Raw genomic sequence first — 22764 nt, 5'->3', positions numbered from 1 at the left:
CCTGCTTCATTACAGCAGGAGGCACAATGTAGTGATGTCACCGCACCAGGTCCTGCAGAGGGAGGAGAATCAGGAGGAGAGGCGTCAGTACTAAGTATGGGGGGGGCTATTAATAAGTGTGCGTGGGGGGCTATTACTAAGTTTTTTGGGGGGCTATTACTAAGTTTTTTTTTTGGGGGGGGGCTATTACAAAGTCTGTTGGGGATGAGCTATTATTAAAATTGTGGGGGATATTACCAAGTGTGGAGAGGATATTACTGACTGTGGGACAGTTCTAACTAAATGTAGTGTGCTCTTACTGAGTTTGTGGGGGAAGTAATAATTGTTGAGGAATTATTAGCCATTATTAGGAAGGCTTTATTAGGCACTGAGGAGGCATTATCTATAGTCCGGGTCACATACCTGGGGCATTACTAGGTGAGGGGCACAGTTAGGGTGAATTTTCTGGGTGTCCAAATTGAGGTTGGTATTATTGTATTATAAATGTGGGTGGCCTTATTACATAACAGGCCACATTTAGGGAATATTGTGTGTCGCACAATGTGGGGGCATTATTAAGAGAGTGCACCTCAAGTGTAGTACACTGCCTGGGGGCTGTAACTGATGGTTAATCATGTTGGGGTCACTATGGGGGATATATTTAAAGGTGGGGGACAAAATGAGTACAATAGACAGTGTAGGGCCACATGTATAGGCAATGTAAAGTGTGGGGCCTACAGTAAGGGAATTCTACAATGACTCACAAAAGGAAGCACTATTTATTTGGTTCTGGTATTATTTTCTCCAATATTTAGAGACAATGGGGGTCATTTACTAAGGGCCCGATTCGCGTTTTCCCGACGTGTTACCCGAATATTTCCGATTTGCGCCGATTGTACCTGAATTGCCCCGGGATTTTGGCGCATCGGCGCCGGCATGCGCGCGACGGAAATCGTGGGGGCGTGGCCGAACGAAAACCCGACGTATTCGGAAAAACCGCCGCATTTAAGAACCGAAAATGTGTCGCTCGGGACCCGCTTACCTTCACTCAGATGGCCTCGGTGAATTCCGGCGCGTTAAAATGCTTTTCAGCGCAGCAGCGCCACCTGGTGGACGGCGGAGGAACTACCTTATTAAATCCCGGCCGGACCCGAATCCAGTGCAGAGAACGCGCCGCTGGATCGCGACTGGACCGGGTAAGTAAATGTGCCCCAATGTTATAGTTTAGAAAATAAAATGTCTGTGTGTTAAACTCTGCAGGAATGACATATGACTTGAGGAAGAGACAAGGTAACGTGGGGCCTAATGGAGAAGATAACGAACAAGAACAAGTACAAACCAAGGACATGTCACTTGAAGTAACTGGATGCAACAGGGAGAGATTTTGTTTGTGTTTTCTAAAGCCGTCTATGAAATTTCATGTTTTTGTGGAACAGGCACATGTGGGGTAGTGTGTATACAAATGGACGCTAGTGAGAATTCAGTATATATTCACAAAGCCCCGTGCCCTGGATCTTTTCTGACCCTAGCAACGCCCCTATCTGCAGGAGAGCTCCGCTCACTCGCTGATAGCCACAAAAAAAATAAATAAAAATCACTGCCCAGGACGCAAACAGGACAGGAATAGAACCTCCGCTATCTTTTGCATCTCAGGAAGTCCTCACATGCACGGGGGCTGTAACATTAACAGCCATGTTAAGCCTATATAAGCAAATGAGCCTATATAAGCAAATGAGGACATTTGCTAGCTGTAGAAAATACGGTTATTACACGTCCCCATTTTCCTTGTCTTGCGCAGGTAGCCTCACTGTGATGCAGGCTTTTCAACAAAACACAGTATTAGAGAGACTTGATAGATGAATTTTCATAGTATATTTTATTCAAGTGAGATAAAGAACAGCAATCCACAATAATGCAACGTTTCGGTCTTACATTAGACCAGGGGTCCCAAAACTTATTACATAGGGGGCCGTTCACTGTCCCTCTCAGACCGTTGGAGGGCTGGACTAAAGTTTAAAAATAATTAGCGGTACATGTGACCGCATCCGTAATACACTGGCTTCCCCCTCAATTAATTATTTAATATACTGCACCCCCTCGTGAACTATTTTATATATTGGCCCAATGAATTAATTAATTGGGTTAATTAATTATTTAATATACTGGGACCCCTCTCCATTAATTATTGAATAGGTTTCCCTCCCCCCATCCTATTAATTACTAGACTGCCACTCATAATTAATTATTTTCTATGCTTCCCCCCACCATCATTAATTATTACATATGCTTCCCCCTACCATCATTAATTATTACATATGCTTCCCCCCACCATCATTAATTATTACATATGCTTCCCCCCACCATCATGAATTATCACATATGCTTCCCCCCACCATCATGAATTATCACATATGCTTCCCCCCACCATCATGAATTATCACATATGCTTCCTCCCACCATCATGAATTATTACATATGCTTCCCCCTACCATCATTAATTATTACATATGCTTCCCCCCACCATCATTAATTATTCCATATGCTTCCCCCCACCATCATTAATTATTCCATATGCTTCCCCCCACCATCATTAATTATTCCATATGCTTCCCCCACCATCATTAATTATTCCATACGCTTCCCCCACCATCATTAATTATTACATATTCTTTCCCCCACCATCATTAATTATTACATATGCTTCCGCCCCCCCCATCATGAATTATCACATATGCTTCCTCCCACCATCATTAATTATTCCATATGCTTCCCCCACCATCATTAATTATTACATATTCTTCCCCCCACCATCATTAATTATTACATATGCTGCCTTCCACCATCATTAATTATTACATATGCTTCCCCCTACCATCATTAATTATTACATATGCTTCCCCCTACCATCATTAATTATTACATATGCTTCCCCCCACCATCATTAATTATTCCATATGCTTCCCCCCACCATCATTAATTATTCCATATGCTTCCCCCACCATCATTAATTATTCCATATGCTTCCCCCACCATCATTAATTATTACATATTCTTTCCCCCACCATCATTAATTATTACATATGCTTCCGCCCCCCATCATGAATTATCACATATGCTTCCTCCCACCATCATTAATTATTACATATGCTTCCCCCTACCATCATTAATTATTACATATGCTTCCCCCTACCATCATTAATTATTACATATGCTTCCCCCACCAGCATTAATGATTACATATGCTTCCCCCACCAGCATTAATGATTACATATGCTTCCCCCCACCATCATTAATTATTACATATTCTTTCCCCCACCATCATTAATTATTACATATGCTTCCCCCCACCATCATTAATTATTACATATGCTTCCCCCCACCATCATTAATTATTACATATGCTGCCTCCCACCATCATTAATTATTACAAATGCTTCCCCCCACCATCATTAATTATTACATATGCTTCCCCCTACCATCATTAATTATCACATATGCTTCCCCCCACCATCATTAATTATTACATATGCTTCCCCCCACCATCATTAATTATTACATATGCTTCCCCCTACCATCATTAATTATCACATATGCTTCCCCCTACCATCATTAATTATTACATATGCTTCCCCCTACCATCATTAATTATTACATATGCTTCCCCCTACCATCATTAATTATCACATATGCTTCCCTCCACCATCATTAATTATTACATATGCTGCCTCCCGCAATTAATTATTTAATTTGCTCCCATAATGAATTGTTTTATATGTTGGGCCCCAGGGAGGCACAATGTTTTTCCTGCTCTGTAATAAATAAATAAAAAATCCTATATTCACCTCCTTCTGGCTCCCGCGTCTTGTTTCTTCTTGCCGCGGCCAGACAGCGTCATCGCACGGCAGCGCAGCCTAGTTCATGGAGCGATGTGCGCCCGGGTTGTCTTTCGGCCACATTGCTCCAGTAATAGTGCTCGAGCAGCAGTTTCCGCTGGCATTGAGCACTATACAGTGACGGGCAGGAGCCTGCCGGAGGCCCCAGCAGGAGCCTAATCATTGGCGTTTTTGGTGCCCCCAACCAATAAATCCGGATCCGGGGGGGCTGGCGCTGCAGCTCCAAGAGTGCCAATGATGATGGGGGCCGGATAGAAGCAGCCCGCGAGCCTTAGTTTGGGGACCACTGCATTGGACCTTCATCGGGCACAGATTGCAACGTATAATGGAGTAAAAAAAGTCTGGTACTGTGACTGCTATGGCGCTTAGGGCACGTGGAGGGCAGGTATGCCCGCAAGAGAAGGCTGTGCAGGAGTGCCAAGTCTCTTAAATACAGTCTATATGGTGTTGTAACCTACTTGAGCACCGGGTGTAACTAATGTTAAGTGACGTGTATTATCAATACTTCAACAAAACACAATTAGAGGCAAAAAATATAGATATAGCATATGTATCCAAAAGGAAAAAATTGTATCCTTGAAATAGATGGCATATAGGAGGTAGAATATGAACTTGGAAATGGCACATTAGTAACAGTGCATCAATAAGAGTAAAAGGTGGACAGAATTCTAGCATCATTTGCTCCAAAAAAATAAAATAGCATGCTCTGCACCATTTTTTCTAAGCATTTTTTGAGTTTTGACAATAGCACTGACAAGTGGTTATGGGGTGTTTTTACATAAAAAGAGTGACCTTGCTGTTTTAGTGTCAAGCTAAGCCAACTTATAGGATATGCAATTAGTCTATTGATAGTCTTAAAGGTAACTTGTCAGGGCAATTTTGAACATAAAACCACCCACATGTCCTTATGGACAAGTAACATAAACCTACAACATAAAAAAATAACTTCTTCTTTTATAGTGTTGTAAAACACATAATTCAGTGGACGCTAGTCTTACATGCATTTATTTAAACCTATTTACACTATGCATCAAAAATTTAAAAATGTACCAATTATTTGATTTTTGATGCCTTATGGACAATTAGTTTAGTGTCTTAAATCATCCTTTAATGTTTCTCTTCATACCTGCATTAAAAAAAATTCTATTCTTACCGTGGTGTGGAGAGCTCTGTCCCTGTTCAGTGATGTGAGGAAGCTGGGGTTCACTACATCACTTCCTTGAATCACCACATTTGTGCCATATTGTTATCGCTAGGCAAGTTTTTTTTGCGGGTATGGAGGGAAACAATGTGGGACACTAAACCACCGCTTTATAAACTATCCCAGCATTAGACACTGATGGACATCACACAGTAGACTACATATTATAAATGGCACTTATGTAATACAATGCAGATTCTTCACAATTCCACATTTGAACCCAGTTGATCGCCCCAAAAGAGATTTGCTTCATTGAATGAGGCCAATTTTGCGGGGCAAATACATGCGAGAACATGGTTGCAACTACGACAGCCGGGAATGTTGCCTCTGCTCAGTATTATAGATACAAGGTATGATGTCACCATACAAACCACTACACCCAATACTACTACAAGTGACAAAGGGAATGTGTGACCCGGACACACGTACAGATGTCACTGCCAGGACCGACGCCTGCGGCCAGTCACATGCATAGGAATCAATAGACGGGGATGGGATAAATAGGGGAGGAGGGGTGCAATGCCGGAAAAAAAAGAGGTGAGAGTGGGAGGAGAATGCCCGGGAAAGGGTGGAGGGAAGTGACAGAGGCTATAAACAATTCATTAGAAAGTGAAGCGATGAATATTCAGAGGGTGTTAATCCTACCAAGCATCGGGACTGGCCTGAGCGCTTCCTCCACGGCCTGGCGAGCACCTCAGTCTAAGCTGTGCCCGGACAAAGAGCCTCAGCTGCCCCCAGACAGGAGACGTTCCGGCCACTGGGGCTGCTCACCATAAGTCTCAGATTGGTCGCCGTCGTTAATTTTGCGCCTGGCCCAATCTGGTTTTGTTATGGCTGCACCTGATCAGAACAAAGGACAAGCGCAGCCCTTCCTCCAGAGCCTGATAATTTCCCTGCCATTTGAGGCTCTTCAACCTGAGTGCATTGAAAAGGCCTTCCTCCCGATCCTGCCAGCTGCAGGCTGTACAGTGGAAGAGCTGGACTGGATAAGCTGGAGGGGACTTGGTGCTGCTCAGAGCAGGGATGTAATGGAGTGACTGGAGGTTATGCGGGCTGCTACAGTGAGGATAGATGGAGATGTAGTGGACTGTATTCATGATTCTTCACATTTTCATAAAAAACACAAAATCCTGCTATTGAGGGACCTGCTCAGGTTTCAAATCACTTTGAGAGGCCTAAATAAAAGTAAAACCCCATAAATTACCCCATTATAGAAACTACACCCCTCAACGTACGTGAAACAACTTTTATGAAGTTTGTTAACCCTTTAATTGTTTTACAGGGGTTAAAGCAAAATCGGATGCAATTTTGAAAGTAAAATCCACTGATCACTTGTTCAAGCTCTTCTTCATATTACACAGTGTAATACAGATGTATTACACTGTGTAATGTAACACACCCGCAGCTTCTGGAGCCGGCTCCATTCAGGAGCCGGTGCCAGAAGCATGACGTAATAGTACTGCATTTTGCGGGAACGCACCTCCAGCGATGCAGTACTTTTACGTCAAATGTCGGGAAAGGGTTAATCTTTGTGCCTTGTGCTACTGAGAAATCTTTTTAAAGCGTTTTGCTGTGTTTCCGAATTCCTGTTGTGAACCCGGTTTCCGTTATTGACTCTGATCCCGTGTTGTCTGTCCTTACCTACAATCATGTCCCAGACTTCGATCCTGTGCTATAATAGGCTTCTGTTCCTCTGCGCTTACATTGGGAACATTGATTCGTGCAGCATGGAGGCTGCTTCCTCAGAACCCCCTCCTATGGCTCCTGTGAGTGGTTTCAGGGATCTAGGGGTGCTATCGTGGGGGTAAGGTCCCTAATTACACATTGGTTACCTTATGGATAGATTATAAGTCTACTAGGGTTATTCTCTATTTGCAGGAATCTAAAGAGAAGGATCCTAAAGATCAGCCTCAAAAAGATACAAAAAAAAGTTGCTTCCCGTAGATGCAACATGTGCTTCAACAAATTATCTAGTGATTACAAAAAATAAGTTTGCAAGGACTGTATAGATAATATCCTAAGAGGGGAATAATCCTCATTCGTGGACTAGATGCGCATACATTTATTAAAGGGGAAGTACATTGCTCGCTAGCATCCTCTATAGCCAGCCTTATACCCTAGGAGTCTTTGTAGAAAAGGCAGAGAATAGCGGAATATGTATCAGAATCAGAGGCAGTCAAAAGAAGACTCGTGTAAAGACTTGCTAGATCCAGTCCCATTCCCATCTACTTCAGCTGTGAAATTTGTGTCTAGATATTTGTTTGGCTCGGATGATCTAGATCCATTGCTGAAAGCAATTAGAGATACCCTTAAAATCAAGGATGTTTAAAAATCGTAGTCCATACAGGATGAACTTTTTGGGATTATTAAAACAAAGAAAAAATGTGTTTCCCCATTAACAACATCCTAAAGGAGCTGATTCCAGAAGAAAGGGGAGAACCAGAAAAAGAATATCCTTGTCAAGGGAATTTGAGAACTGGTTGTCTTTTGATGAAGCAGAGACAAAAATATGGAGTTCATTCCTCAAAGTGGACGTACAGGTTACTTAAATAGTTAAAAGATGGACCTTTCATTTGAGGATTCTATACAATTTAATCCCATGGATCGGAAAGCGGACAGTCTGTTAAAAAAGACGTGGGAAACTGTTACGTGAAACCTAAAATCAAAAATTGCCACAACCTCAGTGGCCCGTACTCTATTCTTCTGGTTTTCCGAACTAGAAAATCACATTAAGAACGGAACACTGAGGGATTTACTTCTGGGTACCCTTCCCATGCTCAACTCTGCTTCTGCCTTCATCGCTGACACCTCGGTGGAGGTAGTGAGATTTAATGCAAAGGAAGGAACCTTATGGAACTCAGCCAGACAAACACTCTGATTAAGGCAATGAAGCGATGACTTTAGATCGAATGCTAAACTATGGGGACTTCAATTATAAGGTGAATATCTATTTGGTCCAGAACTAGACACAGTTCTGGAAAAAGCTGCAGAAAGAAAGAAAAGATTCCCAGAAGCGAAACTGAGCCAAAGGAAACAGCCCTTTTGAGACCCAAAAGTGAAGAAGTTCCCAAATAGAGGGAAAGGAAAGCAGGGAAAATTGAATTTGAATGCAGAGGAAGAGGCTTACTCCTCAGTTCCAGCAACTCTGTAATTCCCTTAGAAAATGATGCCAGAGTGGGAGGAAGACTGCTGATGTTTCGCCTACCATGGACAAGAATTTTGACGAACCCTTGGATTCTAACATTTTTGGAAGACGGATACAGATTACAGAATTAACATCTCTTCCTCCCAAGAATTTAATTCTGACCAAGTGTCACGGTTACACCTGTGATCCTCGGTATGGATTGAGGGTGCACCCTTGCCTGCTGCTGCGGTCCCCGCTCCCCCAGCCCTCACTTACCTCTCCTGGCTCCGACCTGCACTCTAGCTCCCAGCGTGTAGGCTGCATGCTTCTTCCCTGCAGTCGTGTGCTCCCGCCACTGGGGGGGGGGGGGCGCGCGGACTTCTCCCAGCCTTAAAGGGCCAGCGTCCTCCTTATTGGCTCTGGCATTCCTGGCTCGGCTATATAGCCTGGCGACTCCCAGCATCCCCTGCCGGATCTTCATGTCCTGTTACTGAAGAGAAAGCCCTCTGTGTTCCTTAGCGTTTCCAGACGCCTCTGTGTACTCTTTGATTCCCGTGTTCCTGTGGTGATTCCCGTGTTCCTGTGTTGATCCTGTTATCCTGTGGCGGTCCTGCAATCCTGTGGCGGTCCTGCAATCCTGTGGCGGTCCTGCAGTCCTGTGGCGGTCCTGTCATCCGAGGTCCTGCCATCTGAGGTCCTGTGGTCCTGCCATCCGAGGTCCTGCCATCCGAGGTCCTGTGGTCCTGCCATCCGAGGTCCTGTGGTCCTGCCTTCCCGTGGTCCTGCCTGCCCAGTGTCCCTACCTTGGCTGCCGCCGCGGGCCTAGTAGCACCCGTGGAGCAACCTGGTGACTCCCAGAGCCCGCCGCAAAGCGGGATGGTCTTGCTGCGGCAGGCTCAGACGAAGACCAGGAGTTCACTTAGACTCCGCTTCCGGGTTGCGGCTAAGGTTGTTATCTCCCGCGATGGTCCAGGGAGTCCACTTACTTAGTCCTAAGGGACTAATCCCCATAGACTGTGACACCAAGCAGCCTTCTGTGGAACTTACCCTTCAACCTTGACAAGATATCTAGAAACTGTTAAGGTTGGATATCATCATTCCCATTCCACCAATTGAGACAAAGAAAGGACATTATTCCTGATAAAACAAATGGCTCTTTAAGAATGATCTGAAGCCTCTGAACAGGGATATACTGTACAGGAAGTTCAAAATGGAAACTGTGAGTTCTGCAATCGCCCAAATTCAGAGGCATTGATGTGCATTATTGATCTTCAAGATGCGTATTACCATGTGCCAATATATGCTTCATCCCAGAAATTTTCTCAGATTTGTGGTCCTCACACCAGAAGGTGAAGTAGCTTGTTACTAATACCAAGGCCCTTGCATTTGTGATTTCCTCAGCTCCAAGGACTTTCTCAAAAATCATAATAGAGATAGTGGCCTTTTTAAGAACAAACAAAGTTGTTGTAATCCCGTATTATGACTTTTCAACAGTTGGGCTGGGTCATAAATTGAGCCAAATGAGAGACTTTTTTTGTCCAGGGTCAGTGGCCTTATCGGGAGTTAAAATATGTAAAGGAAGCTCTGAAGAGCAGCACAGAGTTGCTAAAATACTCCCACATAAAACATTACTTGGACAATGTCACAACAGTGGGCTATCTACACCATCAAGGAGTAACAAGTCGAGAAAGGAGACTAGAACAAAATAGCAGACTATTTCAGCAGAAACATCAACTAGAACGAGTGGTGCTTAAACGACGAAGTCTTTCTGCAACTAACACAGAAATGCGGAACTGCAGACATAGACCTATTTGCTACCGAGCCAATACAAAGGTGATGTTTTTTTTCTTTCTACATGGAGCCAGTACAATGTCCCAGCTGGATGGCGTCCCATACGTATGCCATGATTAAGGGTGTGTGCAGCAATGTATAACGTGAATTATATGTGAATAAGATCCTTTTATGCTGTACGTTCTATGGAGGGTGGGAGGGTGGGGTATTTGTTTTATGTTGATTGTTGTAAACTGAAAAAATGTTTAATAAAAAAGAGTGGATTCAAAAAAGGGTGTGTTCTACACCTGAAACACGTAGGCCCTCTCTTTCCACACAAAAAATACTAGGTGATGCGTAAGTGGATGTTTGCTATTTTTTGTTTATTCTCTGAAGTTTTGGAAAATAAAGATTTGAAGTTTTAAGAATTTCTCTGTGCCAGAGTGAAACAAATTTTTGCATGCTGTGTTGACGTCGGGGTCCGGACGTACTCCTGGAGCACGAGCAAGGATGGAGGCGAGCTGTTGACAAAATTCCATTTTCGTTTTGCCTTTGGCTTCCCAAGTTAGGTGCTAACGATTGATAGGATAATCCCCCTTTTCCTTACTTGCCTCATATTCCCTGGGCAGGGTTGAGGGATCTTATGTCAGAAGGAGGATGGAGGGTGTACCTGGGAAAATATTCTTATTGATACAGGAGCTGGAGTTTCAGTTATAGGACCCAAGTTGCAGCCTTCCCCTGGGTTGCCAGTGACTACCACTTTGGTAGGTTTTGAGGGCTCCTGTATCCAGGCAGTTAAAAGTCCTTCTGTAAACTGATATTTCAGGACTCAAGGGGATCAAAGTAAAGGGTCTTCGATGCTTTTATGATAAACCCACATTTATATTCCCTGTAGGGCGTATTAACATATTCAAAATGATCTTTCTCCCAAAATTTCTATACCTTTTCCATGCTTGTTCTATACTGCTTCCCAAGAGCCTGTTTAAACGTATGGACGGCATTCTTAGTTTCTTCTACTGGCAGGGTGGCGCCCGTGCTTCAGTTTAGCGCTGCTTCAGGCTCCCAAGTCTAGGGGTGGACTGGCTGCCCCTGATCTGTATCTTTATTACCTGGCTTCCCAGCTAGTATATGCCCAGTGGTAGATAGATATAGACATGGGTAATGCGGCTACTGCACTGGCTGGGGCCCTGGTAGGTTCCTACGAAGCCCTTTCAAATCAGCTGTACAGATACAAGTTCCCATTGGATACCCCACTTCCCCTACATATGGTAGCGGTGTGCTGGCGTAGGGCACAAACCCTGGTAGAAGCGAGCAGCTCTCCCCCTCTCTCGCCTAGGACTCCATTGTGGCTAAATCCATGGCTCTCACTTCCCTCCCAGGCTGGACAATGTGGGGGGCGGCTGGGGTGAAATTTGTAGGTCAGCTCTTATCCCCGGATGCAGAATTGCTTCGCTTTGACGAGATAAGGGAGAGGCATACTGTACCCGATACAGCTAGCTTCCACTACACGCAATTGCGGCATGCATTTAAAGCCCAATTCGCTTCCTTTAGCCTGACAGTGAAATTTTACAAACTAGAGACTCTGACGAGTACCCCGGAACTCCCTTAGCCACTCAGTGCTATGCTCTACTACAAGAACAAAAGTCCAGACCATTTGATAGAGCCCGTGAATGTTGGAGACAGGATATCCCTGACCTGTCGGATGATGACTGGAGGGAGGTCGAACTGTCCTACTTTACATCTGTGGTGAGTGCAAGGGACTTCCTCATCCAGTCTAAATTCCTCCATCAAGTATATTTCACCCCTGCTAAACTATTCCGCATGGGAGTAATGCCCAATGATCTTTGCTTTCGTTCTCAGGCTGAAGCCAGATCCTTCCTGCATTGTGTCTGGTCCTGCCCTAGGGTTAATCTACACTTTGCATTCCCATGCTTAATGTCTCCCTCTGTGTGTCTTCTCGGCATCATAAATGAAGTTGTGAATGGCCAGTATGACAAAATTTTCTTTAGGTTTGTCTTATACAATGCCCGAAAAGTGGTGATGATGACATGGAAAGACCAGGATTCCCCCCCATTAAAAAGATGGACAGTGGCGTAACTACCGCCGTAGCAGCCGTAGCGGTTGCTACGGGGCCCGTGAGGTTCAGGGGCCCGATGATACACGCTCCCAGCAGTGCTTTGCCACGGCGTGGGGTAAGTGGTCCGGGGCTGCAGTGCTGGGTGCCTGCCGGATCGTGTCCCCGGGCCCCTCCCTCTCTGTGCATCTACACATCTCTCTTGAGCCCACCTACCCATCCACCTCTTTCCGGGATCGCCTGCCTGCTCATCTCCTTGACCCGCCCCCCAGCCACCTCTCTGACCCGCCCCCCCAGCCACCTCTCTGACACGCCTGCTCATCTCCCTGACCTGCCTGCTCATCACCCTGCAGGGCGGCACAGTTGACACTCCCCCCCCCCTTCCCCCGCTCGGCCCCCATCGCCGTCTGAATGCATCTGGACACCCACCTGAACACCCATACAGCCCCCAAACTTCCTTAAAGGTAAATATATACAGATGTATTTATCTGTATGTATATATGTATGTATTTATCTGTATGTATATATGTATTTATATGCATATACTGTGTATATATGTATATACAGTGTATATGTGCATATACTGTGTATAGATGCATATACTGTGTATATGTGCATATACTGTGTATATGTGTATATATGTGCATATGTGTACATATTGTATATATACTGTGTATATGTGTATATATTGTATATATACTGTGTATATGTGTATATATTGTATATATACTGTGTATATATTGTATATATACTGTGTATATGTGTGTATATATTGTATATATACTGTGTATATGTGTGTATATATGTATATACTGTGTATATGTGTGTATATATGTATATACTGTGTATATATTGTATATATACTGTGTATATGTGTATATATATTGTATATATACTGTGTATATGTGTATATATATTGTATATATACTGTGTATATGTGTATATATTGTATATATACTGTGTATATGTGTATATATTGTATATATACTGTGTATATGTGTATATATTGTATATATACTGTGTATATATTGTATATATACTGTGTATATGTGTGTATATATGTATACATGTATGTATATATGTATACACATATGTATATATGTGTATATAATGTATATATGTGTATATGTGTATATAATGTATATATGTGTATATAATGTATATATTGTATATATACTGTATATATTGTATAAATACTGTATATATGTATATATTGTATATATACTGTATATATGTGTATATATTGTATATATACTGTATATATGTGTATATATTGTATATATACTGTGTATATGTGTATATATTGTATATATTGTATATATACTGTGTATATGTGTATATATTGTATATATACTGCGTATATGTGTATATATTGTATATATACTGTGTATATGTGTATATATTGTATATATACTGCGTATATGTGTATATATTGTATATATACTGTGTATATGTGTATATATTGTATATATACTGTGTATATGTGTATATATTGTATATATACTGTGTATATGTGTATATATTGTATATATACTGTGTATATGTGTATATATTGTATATATACTGTGTATATGTGTATATATTGTATATATACTGTGTAAGTCCTATGTATATGTGTATATATGCATCTACTATGTTTACATGTATATACTGTGTATAAATGCATCTACTATGTTTACATGTATATACTGTGTATAAATGCATTGAAGCAAATACTGTATTTTTACATGCATATATTTATATTAGCATATATATGTGCACATTTAAATATATGTGCATATATATATATATATATATATATATGATGTGTGTTTTTGTATGTGGTACAGTATGCTGTATATGGTGTTTTTATCCTGCATACATGTGTATATATGGTCAGTGTATACTGTATGTGTGTATGTATATATATATATGTGTGTGTGTATTGTAAATGTATTATATGTATATAATGTGTATACTGTATGAGTTTGTATATACTCTGTGTATTAGTGTATAAAAGTATATGAGTGCATAAATGTGTGTGTATAAGTGTATGCTTGTATGTATAAGGGTGCGAGTATACGAGTGTAGAACTTTATGTGTGTATATAAAGGTGTGTATATATCAGTGTATAAATGTGTGTAATTGTATAAACATATCTGTATAGGGGTACCTTCCCAAGAACATATGGGGGACGTATATCTGGCCGCAAATTTGCTGCCGGATATACTTCCCCCATAAGCTTCTATACGCATGGGCTCGGTACGGTGAGCACAACGAGTACTCACTGTTTTGAGCAAAAGAGATAGAGCGTGCTCTATCTATGGCCGTAAGAACGGCCATGCGGCTCTATTCTCTATGGAGAGGGGAGGGGTGAGCTGCGCTCACCTCTCCTCCTCTCCAGCGCGCCCGACCTATGCCTGCCATATATATATATATATATATATAATCTTCCAAAAAAACGGCAGCACTCCAAAGGCTTGTGTAAAAAGAAGTGTAGTTTATTCCAACATGTGCCAAGCTACGTTTCGGCTCCCATGGCCTGGAGCCTTTCTCAAGGGCTTGAGAAAGGCTCCAGGCCATGGGAGCCGAAACGTAGCTTGGCACATGTTGGAATAAACTACACTTCTTTTTACACAAGCCTTTGGAGTGCTGCCGTTTTTTTGGAAGATTAAGTATTTTTGGGACCTCTCGTCCTGGCCCCTGGATGTGCACCCATACCTAAATTTATTTGAGTGCTGCGACTATTTTCTCTATATATATATATATATATATATATATATATATATATATATATATTGAGGGGAAGGGGGGCCCCATGCAGAAATCTGCTATGGGGCCCAGCCTCACCTAGTTACGCCCCTGAAGATGGATACTACTTATTAACAGTTTCCTTCCCCACTACCGGTCCCTGTATGTTAACAGGAAGTATCCCCAGAAGTTTGATCGCATCTGGTCAAGATTGTGCGTGAATCCCCATACAGCCTTATAACCACCTGTGGTATCTACTTCTCTCCAAAATGAAGGAGACAGAGTGTTATGGTATGTGCATGACTAATCGTCTATGTGTCAATAGTTATTTTTGTCTTAACAAGACGTTTGGCTACATTATCCTGCTATCATTTATTGTGCGATATCCCTCAGTTAATTTTGGGATGTAGTAAGACCTTAATTGTTACCACTGGATGTTATTTAATAATCCTGCATTGTGGGGAAGAAAATATGTAACAGATAATCTTGTTCTTTGGTTCTGTTTATTGTAATTGTTTAAAATTTAAAAAAATTGCAAAAATAAATGCAAAAAAAAAAGGCTATCAATGAGCTGGAGTAGCATGGCGGTGTTGTAAGGGAAAATTCCCCATGAAGCAGCCTCATTCTTCCTGTATAAAGAGGGGATGGCAGTAATCAGATGATGATTGATTTAACACTTTAAAACAAATATTCTCCCTCTGCTGCAAATTTGGCACTTCATTCTCAATTGAGAAGTGATTGCAAAGTGTTTTCATGTGTTGTTATTGCCTATTGTCTGCACTAAGGTTTGAGTTCACATTACACAATGTGCAATAATTGTGTCTGCTCATGGGATTTCACAGCTTACCTGTGTATTTCCATCTGGCATTGGATCAAGTGTTAAAACCTCTTGGGGATGAAGAAAAAGTGTTACAATCGATGATGTACTGTATGTCACCATATATCAAGTGGGAAAGGTCCAAAGGGTCAAGTTACTGAATAAATAATACAAAGATTTTTGATTTCCTCCCAGCCCACTCAAATATTAAGGGAACATTTATGGACTAACATCCAAAGATAAGAGAAAATGGATGTGATTGTTCCAGTGCCCCGGATAGAAAGGGACCGGGGGGTTTTATTCCCCCCTTTCTCTAGTAAAAAAAACAAATGGGACTGATAGGGTTGATAATAAATCTAAATGCTAATCCTAATAAAATTGGATTTGCACCCTTTTAGATCCCCACAAATGGACCTTGAATCCAGAAGCCTTCCTTTCTTTGACAAAGAAATGGGGGATGCCTCGGCGGAATCTATTCATCACAGGATGGAAGGAAGAAGGTAACGGGTTTCTTTTCTATAGACCCCAGGGATCACTCGGCTGGTCTGTATGCCTTTTCACAGCTGGAACGTAAAACTGGCTTATAAGTTTCATAATAGTGAAGGTCTTACAAAAATTGTGGCAAGAACCAACAAAATTACTCCTCATCTCACCATTCTGGTCAAAGAAAATTCCTGGCCTTTAGGAATCTGGCACTAGAGAATCCAATATTTTTACCTCTCCGTCCAGAACTGCTTCATCAAGGCCCGGTTCTTCACCCAGACGAGTCTAAATCTAGTAGGGTGTATCCTGAGAGGGTCCTCCTAAAAAAGGGAAAGGGGTTATCAAAAGAAGTTGTAAACACCATTGGGTAAAGCAGGAAACAGGTCACAAATTCCATATATCGGAAGTTCTGGAAAAAGTTCTGTTCATAGTGTAGGAACCATTCTCCACATCAACATAGAACGAATATTTCTCATATATTAGACTTTCTACAATGCAATCTGTCAAAAAGCCTAAAGCCAAACACATTTAACCCCTTAACGCTGAAGCCACTTTTCACCTTCCTGACACGGACCATTTTTTAAAATCTGACATGTGTCTATTTAAGTGGTTATAACTTTGGAACGCTTTAACATATCCAGTTGATTTTGAGATTGTTTTTTCGTGACACATTGTACTTCATGCTGGTTGAGAAATTTAATTAATATATTTAGTATTTATTTATGAAATAAATGGAAATTTGGCAAAAATTTTGAAAAAAACAATGTTTTCCAAATTCAAAATTTTCTACTTTTTGGAAAGTTGGTCATATCACTAAAACAACTTGATAACTAACATTTTCCATATGTCTGCTTTAACTTGGCATCATTTTTCAAACATCTTTTCCTTTATTTTGGATGTTAGGAGGCTTATAACTTTAGGTGCAATTTTTCAGATTTTCACGAAAATCATCAAAACCTACTTTAGGAGGGTCAATTTAGTTAGAAGTGACTTTATAAGGCCCACATAACAGAAACCCCCCACAAATGACACCATTTTAGAAACTACACCCCTCAAAATATTCAAAACAACCTTTGGGAATTTTGTTAACCCTTTGAGCGTTTCATGAGCGTGAAAGATAAATGAAAGTGAAATTACAGAAATGTAATTTTATCTTACTATAGATTCATTGAACACTAAAATTTGCACCTTCACAATGGGTTAAAAAGGAAAATGCATTTTACAATGTTGAGGGCAATTCCTCTTGAGTATGCCAATACCCATTTTGTCACTGTACCCTGCTGTACGGGCACAGGGGGGCACTTGGAATGGAAAGAGCGTTGTTTCGTTTTTGCAGGGCAAATATGGCTGAAAAAGTTTACATGTGTCAGGATGCATTTGGAGAGCCCTAATGGTACCAAAACAGATAAAAGCCCCAACATGAGACACCATTTTGGAAAGTACACCCCTTGGAGAGTTTAGCAACGTGTAATTTGTGTATTTTCCCCAACAGGTGTTTGATTCAATTAGGCCCCAAAAGGGAAAAAAGGTGAAAATTTTCTCAAAAAAGTCACTTTTACCCCAAATTTTTGTAAGCCACAAGGGATAAAAGATGAAACAACCCCATAAATGTGTAAAACTATTTCTCCTAAGCACAGAACTGCACCACTTTTGCATATAAAGTGTTGTATGGGTGCACAGTAGGGCTCAGAAGGGAAAGAGGGGCTTTGGCCTTTTAAAAGCCAGATTTGACAATCATCCTTTACATGTGTCAGGATCCATTTGGAGAGCCCTAGTGGTACCAAAACAGAGGGGAACCCCGACAAGTGTCACTATTTTGGAAAGTGCACCCTTTGGAGAATTCAGCAAGGTGTAATATGTGTATTTACCCCTACAGGTGTTTGCTTCAATTAGGTCCCTAAAAGGAAAAAGGTGAACATTTTCCCAAAAAAGTCACTTTTACGGCTAATTTTTGTATCCCATAAGGCATTAAAGATGAAACAACCCCAAAAAAATGTGTACTAGCATTTCTCCCGAGTATAAAATTGCCCCACACATGCAAATAAAATGTTGTATGGGTACGCAGTGAAGCTCAGAAGGGAAAGAGGGGCGTTGGCCTTTTAGAAGCCAAATTTGACAGACATCCTTTACATATGTCAGGATGCATTTAGAGAGCTGTAGTGGTACCAAAACAGAGGGGAACCCCAACAAGTATCACCATTTTGGAAAGCACACTCCTTAGAGAATTTAGCAAGGTGTAATATGTGTATTTGTCCGTAAAGGTGTTTGATTTAATTAGGACTTAAATAGATAAAAGGTGAACATTTTCTTATAAAGGTCATTTTACTCCTAATTTTATATAGCCACAAGGGATAAAAAAAATGTAATAACCCCCCCAAAATGTGTAAACCTATTTCTCTCGAGTGTAGAAGTACCCCACATGTGTATATAAAATGTTGTATGGGCGCACAGTAAAAGGAAAGGGGAATGTTTGCCTTTTGGAAGCCAAATTTGACAGAAATGTTTGACATGCATTTGGAGAACCCTAGTGGTATAAAACAGATAAGAATCCGAAAAGTGACCCTAATCTTTGAATGCACACCCCTTAGAGAATTTTGCAATGTGTAATATATGTATTTGCCCCTACAGGTGAATGATCCAATTAGGCCCGAATCATTAAAAAGGTGAAAATTTTCCTATAAATGTCACTTTACCCCTAATTTATGTAAGCCACAAGGGATAATATATTAAATAACCCCAAAAAAGGTGTAAAACTATTTCTCCCGAGTGTAGAAGTACCCCACATGTGCATATAAAATGCTTTATGGGCGCACAGTAGAGGAAAAGAGGGATGTTTGTCTTTTAGAGGCCAAATTTGTAAGAAATCCTTCACATGTGTCAGGATACATTTGGAGAGCCGTAGTGGTACCAAAACAGAGGAAAACCCGAAAAGTGACCCTAATTGTTGAATGTACACCCCTTGGGGAATATAGCAAGGTGTAATATGTGGCGTAGTGTAATACACGTGGTGAAATGAGCATTTTGAACATATAGGTGGTTTCCAAATATGATGTGCAATGGAGTCCAAGATGGAAATTTCAATTATTTCTGGAAAGTTCAGTGCCCGTTATGTGGCGCCCCTTATGAAATAATGGAGGGGTATAGGGAGCAACGGGACATAACAGTTGTTACAATTATTCATTTTACCGAAATTAATTCACAATAGGTTGGGCGTGAATTGTGAATGTGTTGTGTATAAGGAGGTAGAATATACCAGGGGACCAACTAAACTTTTGTCACTCTGGAGTTGTCGCAGGTCTCTTAGTAGTATGTAGTGTCCATCCTTAGTATATAGTGTCCATCCTTAGTATATAGTGTCCATCCTAACTTCTCTTTTGGAACAGACTCTTTATTGAGTCCTACCATTAGAAGCAGCAGAATTCACCGTGAAAATGCTGTCCTGGCAAAACACAGGAACATCTAAACCAGAGGTACTGGGGCTCCGTCCTTCTTGTCCCAATATTAGTTTCCTAATATCTTCCTCTTGAAAACAGAGAAATGATACGGCAGGACCTGCACATTGGAACAGCTCGTAAGAGTTGTACAGCATAATCTGTACAATGTGCACGGCCAGCGCTTTCGTACCATATCTTCGTTTTAGTAGGGAAATTATCACCAAGTGTTGCTCTTATTCACCCTAGCGATGCCCATTGTGACGAATATTGCTGCTTTTGGCTGGACCAAATCGACCAGCAAATAGCGGCAAACATGGACAGAGGGGGGCAACAAAACCCCTCTGGACCGCAAGGCAAAATTGGTGGCTGTCAGGAACAGCCGCCACCCTGCCCCGATCACCGTGTCTACAGACATGGTGACCGGTATTACTGACGTCATAAGTAAATTCGCTGCTATCGGCTCGTCTGAATTGATGAGCCAGTAGCAGCGATAATAAACTGGGGGTGTGTGGGGGGGACGTAACCCTTCTGGTCCATGGGGCAGGATGGATGGCTGTCAGGAACAGCCGCCGTCTTACCCCGATCAGTGAACAGCCGGCGTCTTACCCTGACCGGTGTTGGAAAGTCACTACCCGCCGCACCGTTCTATAACAACGCTCGTTGGGAATAGGCTATACAATCTTTATTTATTTTTTAAGCAATTTAGACAAATAAGGGCTTATTTTTTGCGAGACGAGATGCACTGTAAAAAAAACTTAATTTTAGTGGGTTTTTAGCTTATTGAAGAAATTTTATTAACTTTTTACGTGTGGAGGAAAATAAAATCATCAATTCTTGTTTTGGATTTTTAGCATTTTTTTGGGGGGTTGTTCACTGTAGCATAACAATAATATATTATCTTTATTCTACGGATCACCACGATTATGGTGATACCTCATTTATATAGTTTTATTTTTATTTGTCCAATTTTATTGAAGGAAAACTAGAATAGAAAAAATTGCATTTGTTTTAGTATTGCCATTTTTATAGTGGCATAATTATAGTATTTTTTGGTTTACGGAGCTGGTTGTAAGCTTATTTTTTGCGTGACAAGTTGCTCTTTTTATTGGTATCATTTTGGTGCTTGTAACTTTTTCGGATCACTTTTTAGAACATTTTTTGTAAAGCAATTTGATAAAAAGTTTTAATTTTTGGCACGTTTTTGGTTTTTTTTTTTATCTCGTTCACCGAGCGGGTCCAATTATGATTAGGATTTATTGTACAGATTGTAACGGATGCGGCGATACCAAATAAGTGGGGGTTTTTTCGTGATTTAGTGTTTTTTATACTTTAATACTTGTGTAAAGGGAAATGTGGTGTTTGGGGGGACTTTCACTTTCTTTTATTATTTATTTTTACTGTAAAAAACCTTTATTTATTTATTTTCCCTTTTTTTACAGTTACTGACATCTAAGCTTGAACAAGTGATCTTCTGATCACTTGTTCAAGCTTTTTTACAGGTTACACAGTGCAATACAGGGCTGCGCATGCCCAGTGTCTTACAGCCGGGTCCTGCCAGGAGGCACGGACCCGGCACCGAGTGGAGGATCGCGCAGCCCCGGGCACCGGCAGTCCCGGGGCTGCGATCGGAGGAGCGGACCCCCCGGTAAGCGCCGCGGGGGGGGTCCGATTCACCTTTAAACAACTTTAAATGCCTCTAACACACCGCGGTCAGCGCGACCGCGGCGTGTTAGGGGTTAACACCCGCGATCGGAGAAATCTCCGATCGCGAGTGTTAGAGGCGGGTGTCAGCTATAACATATATAACGCAGTTCAGGAGCCGGCGCCAGAAGCTTGACGTAATAGTACTGCATTTTGCGGGAACGCACCTCCCGCGATGCAGTACTATTACGTCAAATGTCGGGAAGGGGTTAAGGTACAGGTTTCAGCCCTAAGTATATTTTATTGACTTATCGCTGGCTGAAGACCCTTGGATTCAAATATTCATCGGGGCTGTATGAGACTTAGGCCTACAGTTAGAAATTCTTAAAGGGGTTTTCCCATGAAAGAAAATTCTCACATTTCTATTCCCTAGTGATGTTAACACAATAAAGATCATTTTAACCTTAATTGGCAATAAAACTGAGTAAAATTGTAGTTTTAGCTACTATCTCTCCCTCGGCTGCTCAATGCAAAATCCCAGGGTATGGTTGGGGCCTCTCTTAGGTATTTGATAGCGGTCTGCGCTGGCATTGTGTTGCACGTGATACGATTTTGGTGCAGCTGCACTGGGTTTCATGCGACTGAAATTGGGGGCCGTGCTGTCGGACGATCGGACTGATTTGGAATGAGCACGGGATTTAACTTTCCAATTGTGTCGCAAGACGATGCACTTACATGGACCAGGAAGAAGAAGGTGAACTCCGTTGGAGTCACTGGGAAGTGACACATGCAGGATATCGGGTGCACCCGGATATCGGGTGCACGATCTTAGTAAATCGCGGCACAGTGCATTCTCGTCAGATAATGCACTTTCGGGGAACTTCGTTGGACAGGTCAGTCAATGTGCCCCATTATTATCCATCTAGTTTTGTGGGTTGACAATCTGGTTAGATTATCACGGTACAAGGTGTACATACACTTTCCTCTGGCTTCTGACATTGTACTAACACACTGACACACAGAGAGGGGAGTACCCCTTTAACCTTCAAAAGTATTTTACTACTTGCAATCACAACAGCACGCAGGATAGGTGAGCTCCAGGAACTATTCTGTAAACATCCCTTTCTCCATATGATTACCGGTAAGTCTTCCCGTTTTTTCTTGTGCACGTTATCTTATTTTTTTTGTGTGCCATATAATCGGTGTACAATATCTTAGAAGACATACAATGGGGGTCATTTACTAAGGGCCCGATTCACATTTTTTTTTACGTGTTACCCGAATATTTCCAATTTGCGCCAATTTTCCCTGAATTGCCCAGGGATATTGGCGCACGCGATCGGATTGTGGCGCATCGGCGCCGGCATGCACGCGACGGAAATCGGGGGGCGTGGCCGAACGAAAACCCAATGGATTCGGAAAAACCGCTGCATTTTTTTAAAAAAATGTGTCGCGAAAATTGCACTTACCTTCACTCAGCCCGGCTTGGTGTATTCCAGTGTGTTCCGATGCTCTTCAGCGCAGCAGCGACATCTGGTGGACGGCAGAGGAACTACCTTAATAAACCCCGGCCGGACCCGAATCCAGCGCAGAGAACGCGCCGCTGGATCGCGAATGG

At 41.8% G+C, this 22764-nt stretch overlaps 1 protein-coding gene across 11 annotated transcripts in view; it reads right to left on the bottom strand.

Moving 5' to 3' along the window:
* Positions 1-6086, bottom strand: part of MSANTD3 (Myb/SANT DNA binding domain containing 3) — a 105216-nt gene extending 99130 nt beyond the window's left edge. For 3 of the 11 annotated variants that reach the window (XM_072152869.1, XM_072152873.1, XM_072152866.1), the window contains exon 1: positions 5719-6082. In XM_072152869.1, the coding sequence (XP_072008970.1) occupies positions 5719-5725 (7 nt within the window). In that variant the 5' untranslated portion in view covers positions 5726-6082. Of the gene's footprint in view, positions 1-5718 lie in introns of all 11 variants that reach the window. The other 8 variants (XM_072152874.1, XM_072152876.1, XM_072152877.1 and 5 more) reach the window with 4 other exon arrangements.
* Between the last annotated feature and the right edge of the window lie 16678 nt (positions 6087-22764).

This window comes from Engystomops pustulosus, chromosome 5 (genome assembly GCF_040894005.1).
Source record: "Engystomops pustulosus chromosome 5, aEngPut4.maternal, whole genome shotgun sequence".
In the NCBI taxonomy this organism is placed as follows: domain Eukaryota; kingdom Metazoa; phylum Chordata; class Amphibia; order Anura; family Leptodactylidae; genus Engystomops; species Engystomops pustulosus.
This window is presented reverse-complemented; position numbering and strand designations above follow the sequence as displayed.